The sequence below is a fragment of the Buteo buteo genome, chromosome 12 (assembly GCF_964188355.1).
Source record: "Buteo buteo chromosome 12, bButBut1.hap1.1, whole genome shotgun sequence".
Classification (NCBI taxonomy): Eukaryota; Metazoa; Chordata; class Aves; order Accipitriformes; family Accipitridae; genus Buteo; species Buteo buteo.
The window spans coordinates 38,234,275-38,243,608 of NC_134182.1; the positions used below are offsets into that span (position 1 = coordinate 38,234,275).

Genomic DNA, 9,334 nt, shown 5'->3' on the forward strand with positions numbered 1-9,334 from the left:
TTCTGGAGAAGATGAGTCTGCAGGCTGGAGCCCGCTGCTCTCCCCGGGTGTCCCCACCAACGTGGAGAAGAGACTGCTTGTCTGACATCCGATTTAGACCGCAGGCACTCACAGCACACCAAACCTAGCACCAAAGAGGGACGTGATCCCGAATGCCGCAGTGCACAGGGCTCAGCCACCTTCTTTTGCTGGATCAAGCCCTAAATTAAGAAATCCTCGTCTCCAAGAACTCCAGCACTTGCAAGGACCCTAGCAGCCACCGTGCAGCCCTGCTAGCCTCTGTGCCCATCAGCGCAAGAGTTGGGAGCGAGACACAAGATTTCAGCAGCTCGTCCCTGAGGGAATGGCCCAATGCTGCCGCACCAAGTGGTTGGAGGGACCTCGAGCAGAGCCCGGGCTCACACCTCGCCGTGGGTGGCCCTGCTGCTCCAGACTACTCTCACCCTCGGGTTATTTGGTGTTGCCTTAATGGCCCGTTTCATTTCTTCTCTGCAGGAAGAGCCAGGGAGCTGCTCGCACTCCTGTTCCTACTGAGTGCAGCTCTGACTGATCCAAACCACAGCCGCTGCCCCTCTTCTTCCCCTTCCTCAGGGCAGCGGCTCTACAGCCGAGCTAGAAGGGGCCCTGGGAAACCCCAGCATTAAGCCAAGAGCTCCCCGTGCATGGACAGGAACGGGACTTGGCATAGGTCTCAGGCCCTAGAGGATGTTGGTCAGTGCTGGCAGCATCCAAGGGCAGTCAGAGCTCTGGAGTTGTCTCCACGACACATTGAAGCAATCAAGCCACTGTACGTGGTCTTCAGAATTTCAATCTCCTATAAAATTACCTCCAAGAACAGTCAAAACCTTGTCCAAACTAGTAACAAATGTGAAAAACCCGTCCCCAGCCCCGCTACAAGGAGAGGAGCTCAAGCAACACTTCCCACATGCTTCGGGCCCAACGGAGTTCAGATTCTTTCAACTAGTTCCAAGCCCCTCTCCGTGCTTTCCCAGCCCTGACCCCTCCTGATGCCTCCTGCCTGGGAGACAACAAGGCAACCTGTTTGAAACTCCATCACCACGGACGTGCCGGTGCCGGATGCCAAATCCCCATGCCCCTCACTCCCATTCAAAGGTAAGAACGCTCCTTAACCACTGCAGGCACAGGGAAAGACAACAAGCACGGGACTCTCTAAATTCCTTTCACTGGGATCCAATAAAAACCTTGGCAGTTGCCGGCCTTCCTGCCGGAAACCCGATATCCCAGAAATAAACACGCTTTCCACTTTGAAAGGCTGCAGCGGGCTCTGCCTCCCAGTCGAGCTGATCCCGGCCATCCCCGGGCTCTCACCTGCCCACAGCATCCCCGGCCGCAGCAGGAGCCTGAGGCAGAGCAGGGAACTGACCCAAAGCTCTTGATTTTCTCATGCAAGCTAAGCACCCTGCGCCTGCCCGCAGATGGCGGGGTGCTGAGCACCGGGACCAGGACTGGCTACAGCACCGAGCGCCCCGCATCGGGGAGCAGAGGCTTTCATGTCCCTCCAAGCCCTCCCCGCTCGCAGAGCTGGCCTCGGCACCCACCGCCTCCCTGCACATCTGCTGTATGCATCACGCACCCAGCTTGCGCTGCGATTTGGCAGGGAGGCCAAGCTCAGCTCCAGATACTTCGCAACACAAAGGATATTATCTGATAAAAAAATAAATCAAGCCTGGCTTTGTGGAAGAAGGGAAGCGAAAGATGCCTGGACTCTCACCTAACAGGTAACCGGAGCCTGCGGACCTCAGCAACTTCAGAGTGCCTCTAACAGGAGAGGCTGCTGCTTTGGCACCAGCGCTTCCCTGAGGATGAGGATGGCCTCAGGCAGCTAGCCCATCTCCTCAGGAGCCAGGAAAGGAGAAGCAGCAGCACACCAGCCTGTCCAGCATCATTGATGGTTTTATTCCTTTTAGGGGCAGCCAAGTCTGCCCACAGACGCTCCCCAAGCCCTCGGGAAGAGTTTTGCTCCATAGCGCATGCAAAGTCCTGCTCCGTGTGCCGGCATGGCTCTGGGGGGGTCAGCCTGGCCAGCCCCCACCCAAGGGACAGTGTGGAAACAAGGGTCACCTCCGGGGATTGCTGGGAAACCCAGGGCCATGTCTTTGCTCCGGGAGGTGATGGCGCCTGCGCCATTGGCAAGGGCTGTAAGTCACGAGGGAGGAGTCGTCCCTCTCTGGCTGCAAAACAAGCCTTCATCTGCTGGATGCATTCCTCCAAGGCAAATATTGACAGTGACATTGCCCTGAGGAGTGGGGAGCGAGAGCACTGCTGCTTCAATAAACCAGCCAAGTGCTTTTAATAGATGTAAATAAAGCTTGTGTTGCAGGGGGCCGAGGTGCCTGCGCGGGGAGTGGTTCATTAAGAGGCCAGGGAGCCTTTCATCTCCAACTCGTTGGCTCCACTCCAGTGACCAACAGTTACCATCTGCCGGGTGACCTCTGCGGAAGGAGTGGGTGGTCTGCGCTCTGCTCCCCCCGGACAGGTGTCCGGCTTCACCGACACGGTGGCTCTGCACCCTTCTGTCTTGGGCTCGAAGTGGGCGCCTCGAGGAGGAACAGAAGGTGCCGTCGGGCACTGCCCGCTGCACCGGCTTCTGGGAGGCTCGGCCACAGGAGGAGCAGGATAAAGCTCTCGGGGACAAGGCAGTCAGAAGAAAAGAGCCAGTTGGAAGCAGGATGGGTGAGAGAAACAGCTGCAGAGGAAGGGAGCAGAAGCTCACGCTGCTCTCCTCTCCAGCGCCTTGTCACAGCCCAACACCAGCCACCGCAGCTGCAGCCGGCGCTGCCGTTCAGGCACAGCACCCAAGCTGCTCCCCGCAGGCCAGCTGCACGGCCCTGACACAGCCCGGCTGGAGGGGAGATGTATCCCACAGCCGAGAACACCCCCAGCACCACGCGGCATGGCTTTCCAGAACCACCAAGATGCACGCAGCTCGGCCACGGTCTCACGCAGGAGGCCATCACCAAAGCTGATGGAACCTTAAATGTTTTAGCAGACGGTATGCAGGGAGATCAGAAAAACAGAAGACCACACGCTTTTGTGAGCCAGTCTGCTCCTAAAATACTGCTGCGCCGAGCCAGAGCTCCAGGGCACGGAAGCCAGGACAAGCCTTGCCCTGCCCCACATCCACCGGTACGCACTCGCCTCCCAGTTTACACCATTTACTACTTCATTAAGCTTGGCTAGCATCCAGGTTCAACTCGGGAAATAAACACAAAATGCCTGAGAGAGGAAAAGCAAGAGGGGAGGTGAGCCACAGCGCAAGATAATTCTCAATGTAAACCTGCTCCGCTGTTCTGTGCTCGAACAGAAAGAAGTGCGGCAGCACAGCTGGTTTTGGAACCGCAGGCTGGTGAGAAAGGGCCGTCAGCAAGGGGTGAGCAGAGGAGAGGTCCCCCATCACCCCCCCAGGCTCAGAACTGCCTGCTCCAGGGCTGGGCTAGCTCTGTAAGCTCAGGTAGCAGATCACTTTCATTCCTCATTTGCTATGGAGAGCTCTGGCCAACATATTACAAGTAGCAAACAAACACTGCAGGGACACCAGCAGTCTTTGCACATCAGAATCAAATTCAGACAGAATGGGTGTCCTGACTTTGTTCTGTAAAATAAACAAAAGGCTTTTAAAGTTGTGAAATTTGTGAACATGAGGATCTGTGGTCAGTGCGTGGTGCTGAAGTTCTGGGAAGAGAGAGGTGGAAGGGATTCACTTCAGCCATCAGATGGGAAATAGAGTTATTTTTGAGACTCATTATTGAGCCGTACCGAGGAGCTGTTGTTCTTTCTTTGGTGGACCAGGAACCCTGCCCCGGACCTGGGGAGCAGTGCCACCCAGAGGGCTTCTCCAGAAATAGCTCACACCATCTGACATCTCGCCCAACGCGGCAGCTATTTTTTTCCTCTTCTGATCAAAGAAAAGCTTCACTTTCTCTGCCAGCTCTGCCTCAGCTGTCTTTCAAACCACCCTCCTCCCTCCATCCCAAGACAAGCAAGTCTTGCTCAACAGCAGCTCCAGGTTAGGGAACGACAACTCAGGGCGTTTATTCACAACGCTGGAACATAAAAATAACATCTTTAATAGCTTTATAGTTGGCACAGATGGTATTAAAATTCACCACTTTTTATTAATAGACTATGAAACAACACATGGTGCAGTGCCGAGGAGGGCAGCTCAGACTGCATGTTGCTTCTAAACCGTGTAGCTATGACAGGTTGGTGTTAGAGTTGACTCTTTTCATTTACATTCAGCATTAATAGTCAGAGAATAAAACCAACAGCTAGATTTAACCACACGCACACAGAGAAAAGCCTGGGAAGGATGTTTCTGCTGGCAACCGATGTCTCCTCCTCTTAGCAGCACACAAAAGGCCAAAAATGTAGTTGTAACACAGGTTACAAGAGAGACTTGCCATAGCTACTGTTGGCCAAATAGCACGTGACAATGCGGGAGCTTCTGCTCACATCTGAATGAAACAGTTACTGCAGTGAGAGAGTCTCGTTTCCCTCTTTCAGGAGAAGCGACAGCTAGACCAGCGCTTAAGATATTAAGACATAGCCTAGAAGCTCTGTCAGTGGCAACAGGACTTTTTTGCAGGAACCTAGAACACATGGAACGATAACACTTTAACTTTCTCAAGTGCTTTTCCTGAAGGGCCTCTAGCAAACCTCACTGCTGCCCTGTGAGACAAGCAAGTACTATTATCCTCATACAGATGCAGATAGGATGGTGGAAGCACCAAATGGTTAAGTGTCTTGCCTTGGAAAGCAACAGCAAGCTGACAGACCAAGGACCTTGCTGAAAAGCCCCATTCTGACCCAAAAGAACTTGCAGTGTCAAAAACTACTATGCAGGATGAAAATAACTCCCAACAACACTTCACAAGAGGGGAAGGTTGAAAGCATCCCAGAAGATCTGAGCAGACACGGAACCAATGGGAAAAGTTAGCAGTGCCAGCCTGAAAAGAACAAATACAAAATTCAGCTGAAAAGACACTCCCACACTTACGATCTGCATCCAAAACATTACGTCATGAGTTCATGCTGGCAACTCTGTTCCTTATCCATCCTTGTGTGCTTGCTATTTTTCCTCTGTTTAAATGGATATAGTCTCTCCAGCGTCACAGTGTGTCTCTATCACAGTTTCTATGTAAGCATCCCTCAGTAGTGACCACGTGCAAAACTTTTATTTGGGAAAACATTTATAGGTCTCTGGCAAGATTATAACTTGTTTAATGAAGAATTTAGTCCTCAGTGAAAACACAGTCACCGACACTGCTGCAGATACATCTTGCTCATTAGCAACTCCATCCTGACAAGTATTTAGTTTGTTCAACCTAGTTATCCAGAAGTCACTGCTCTTAATGACCCTGAAGGAGCCAAGATACCACAGTCACTTTCAACCATAGATTTTCTTATAATTTGTTGGTTATTAAAATTTCCAGTTGCTATGGGTACTCTATAATCACAATAAATTATGAGGCATTTCTGGCCTCTGTTTTGTTACGAGGAATTCACTCTCACCATCATGATCGGGTACCGACGCAGAGGGAGGTAAGAATGCATAGTGAGGTCTCCCATCATCTGTCCTCTGTTGAGGCCACTTTTTTTCCCATCTAATGACCTTGCGCCGTCAAGGTCTCCATTTTGCCTTCAGTTTCAGCAGGGGCCTTGCCATCGACTGCTTTGTTGGAATAATCTCGCTCTCCAAAAATAGTGCTTCCAATCCTGACGTTTGTGGATCCAACCTCTATCTACAAAGAGACAGAAAGGAGGAGTTCAGGGCAGGGTTGCCACCCACACCTGCCAACACAGTCCACTCGCCATGTCACAGAAGGATGGTTCCCCACATACATGCCATCTGCAGCTACAGCTAGGGTCTGTTTTGAACCCCAGAACTCTATCCCAGGTCCAGGAGAGATGTTTTTCATGGAACAGCACCATCAGTACCTCCGGCCAAAGGCAGGCCTAAGAGGCCTGTTTGAATGACACCTGGGCTGGACTTTGGGTTGCCTACTGCTGGTGCTGGTACGTTTGTTTCCCGAGAGAAGGGGTGGCAGAAGAAAACCAGACTTACTGCATGCTGGAAGTCTGTGGACATGCCCATGCTCAGCTCCACCTTCTCAATGGGGAGATTGAGCTTTTCACACACTTCCTGCCGCAAAGACAGCAGCATCTAGAAGGGAGGAGGAAAGAGGAGAGGATCACATACTTGACAGCCATGCCAGCTCCGTTACAGGGTTTCACAGATCACGATTTCTGCCTTTCTTTGAAGTCTCCTTCACAGAGAATGTGAAATTCCCACACTTCCCACTGAAGCTTGCTCTGCAGCACCGTAACAGCACCTGGAGATTTCCCATTACAGGCTACGTTACTGACAACACAGGTACTTAACAAGTCTACACATCTTCTGAAGATATCCAATTATCACACCAGCATGACAGACGAGGAACGCAGACCCAGTTCCTCTGCCTGATGCAGCCCTGTGCACACAGCGTGTGAAGGAAGGCTGACTGAAACCTCACCTGAAAGCAGGACCAGAGGATCCAGGACAGTAATTGCTGCACAAGGTGCCCCTGCCAATATCCTGGCTACAGCTTCAGAGAACCACATACATATAGGCACCTGACCTCTGCAGAAATGAGCCTCACAGCTGCATTAACACTGATACTTCACAGAGCTCTGAACAAGGGGTTTCTACTGACAATGTACAGTCAGACTTGCAGCTTGACAGCATACTGGTGCGGCTGGGACAGACAGACTGTAACAGGAGGCCAGCCAACAGTCGACATTTTCTTCTAGAAAATCTTACCTGGAAGTCAGGATTTGGGCCCTTACTAAGGTCATGCCCAATGCTGCCAATTGTCATCAGGCCCACGAATTCCAGGCTTGGACACTTGTTGATGACATGCTCCACAGCAGCTGTGGTGTCTCCGGGAGGAAGGCCATGCTTACCTGGCAAAAAGCAGAGAGATTTGTGCCAAGCTCTGCCAGAGACCTCCTCTCCCTGCAGCCAGGCAGAAGCTAACAGAGGAGCAAGTTTCATCCTAGCTTAGATAAACACTTTAGGAGCCCAAACCAACCCATCCCATTCAGGTTGTTTCTGTCAAGTCAGCAGGACAAACCTGCATATCATCAGAAAGAGCCACTTACTGTCTTCTCCACTCGTGTTAACTTGCACCATGACCTTCAGCTTCTGAGACGACCCTTTTTTCTGCCATGAGCTGTTGACTCTGTCTGCCAGTTTCACAGAATCCACTGTTTCCAACATGAACAGGTTAGGGACAGCTGGGGAGGAAACACAAGCTGAAGGCAATTCTGCTGGCACAGAAATTTTTGTACCTACAACTCAGCTTGCTCCCAGAGACAGGCACTGGTGAGTTAATGTACATGGAGGTTGTTATTATTTGAACATTGGAAGACTATTGCCCACAGGGCCACTGCACATAAAATTAAATAGAGTTTACCGATCAACTTGTTGACGTTATTTTTCTGCAGATGGCCAATAAAATGCCACTTAATCTCTGGACAAGAGGACAGAATCTAAAAGCAGAGAGGAACAGTTAGGTCTGAAAGACAATTCCCTTGCCCCCACATAGTACTTAAGCCTTAGTTTGCCCACAAACAAAATACCAGGTACCCAATCTTCTTTTGTTTACCCTGAAAGACACAGCTCAAGCAGTGCTTGTGATGTGTAGTGAGATTGCTTCACAGTCTGGAGAGGAACAGGGCTGCAGCTACAGAACATTACAAGGTGAGCAGGGAAGGCAAAGGTCTTTTGTAACTGAACAGTCATAAAATAATATTTTCCCCAAACTGAGTGTTACCATTTTTTTGAAATTAAGACTGTGTATCTCCTACAGCAGAAAGCACAAAAGGTAAAGCACTGTTCAGACAAATACTTTACAACTAAGGCGCACGTATTCACAGAACCCTCTGGAGCCAGCAAGGCAAGGAGGGGGAATGGAGCAGAGGCAAAGAGCTAAGAATAACCCCACCATTTACCTGAAAAGACAAGGATCAAACAGCCTCCATTACCAAATCCCTAACAAAAACCAGGACTGCTGCTGAACAGCTCTCAGGACACAGCTATACAGGGAGACAGAACATATAAGGAACTGTGTACTTACTCTGGAGTCTGATGCCTTTTCTAGCAACTCTTGAACCTAGGAGAATTCAAGACAGTCTCTCGTTAAAACCACACTAGACGTGCCTGCACCATAAGAACGGTCTCTCCGGAATGCCTGTTCCTGGGACCACTGTGTGCCTCAAACACAGGGCCAGGAGCCTGACGCTATAACCGAGGCTAGCTCCCCACACACGCTGGGCTGGCTGGTGCCTGCCTTTGGCGTGGGGCCCACTCGCAGACCCGTGGGGCCCAACCAACTCACGTAGTTCTCCCCGAAGCTGCGCTGCCCGTGGCTGTAGGCGTCGATCACCATCTCTGCTGGCTTCGTCTTGCTGACAGCCACCAGCCGTGGCTGCACGGCCGGGAGACCCTGCAGAAGCACCAGAGGGTGAGGGGGACGTCCTGGGGAGACTCCAACCTGCCCCACGCTCTCCCTAGTGTCCTGCAGCATCCAGCCAGGCCCCCCGGCCCCAGCTCAGGTCGCCCCACAGCCTGAGGCTGCCATGGAGGGAGGGTCAGGGCGGCCTCCACGGTAATGGGGGGCCGGTCCCTATGTGGGGGGGAGGCCTATCTCTAAGGACGATGATGGGGTCCCGTCTCCTTCGCTGGGGGGAACATTTAGCCGCCTCTACGGTTGGCCCGTCTCTGTGGCGATGAGGGGCTGTCTCCATGGTGACGGAGGAGCTGCCCTCACGATGCGGGCACCGTCTCTATGGTGACGGAGGACCTGCCGCCATGGCGAACGGGCCTACCCCCGGCGGGGTAAGGGCACCCTCCCGCGACCCCGGCCCTCCTCGGCGCCCCGGCGGGCGGCCCCGCCGCCCCTCACCTGCGGCCTCCGCGCTGCCGCCTGCTGCACCTGCTCGGTGACGGCCCGCAGCGCCGGGCCCAAACCCTCCCCGGCGGCCATGCCCGCTCTCCACATCCCCGGTCGGCCCCGCCGCCTTCCGCCACACACACACGCCCGCGCGCCGCTCCTCCCCGCCCCGCGGCCAATAGGATCGCTCCGCCGCGCACCGCCGACCAATGGCAGCGGAGGGGCGGGGCCCGCCTGTAGCGGCGCCATCTTGGGAAGGTCGGCGGGCGCCATGGCGGTCAGCGCGGAGGGCAAGGTGAAGGCCCGGCCGCGGGGCTCGGGGCCGGCCGCCAGCCTCCACGGGCTCCTGAGGGGAAAGGCTGGGCCGCAGGGCCTAGCTG

The 9,334-nt window shown here is 53.3% G+C and overlaps 1 protein-coding gene across 2 annotated transcripts; it reads right to left on the reverse strand.

Annotated features, from left to right (window-relative positions):
- Positions 1 to 4,022: 4,022 nt before the first annotated feature.
- On the reverse strand, positions 4,023 to 9,098 carry PLPBP (pyridoxal phosphate binding protein). 2 transcript variants are annotated; one of them, XR_012652547.1, is made up of 9 exons: positions 8,967 to 9,098; positions 8,400 to 8,507; positions 8,139 to 8,174; positions 7,476 to 7,551; positions 7,162 to 7,296; positions 6,821 to 6,963; positions 6,086 to 6,184; positions 5,533 to 5,762; positions 4,023 to 4,967 (listed from the first exon to the last, which is right to left on the reverse strand). XR_012652547.1 is itself a non-coding variant. In XM_075043490.1 (8 exons), the coding sequence occupies exons 1-8, from the start codon at positions 9,060 to 9,062 to the stop codon at positions 5,625 to 5,627; spliced, it is 831 nt and encodes a 276-aa protein (XP_074899591.1). In that variant the 5' UTR covers positions 9,063 to 9,098; the 3' UTR covers positions 4,023 to 5,624. The 2 variants fall into 2 exon arrangements, 1 of the variants encoding a protein (XP_074899591.1); XM_075043490.1 differs by having other exon boundaries at positions 4,023 to 5,762.
- Positions 9,099 to 9,334: the final 236 nt, after the last annotated feature.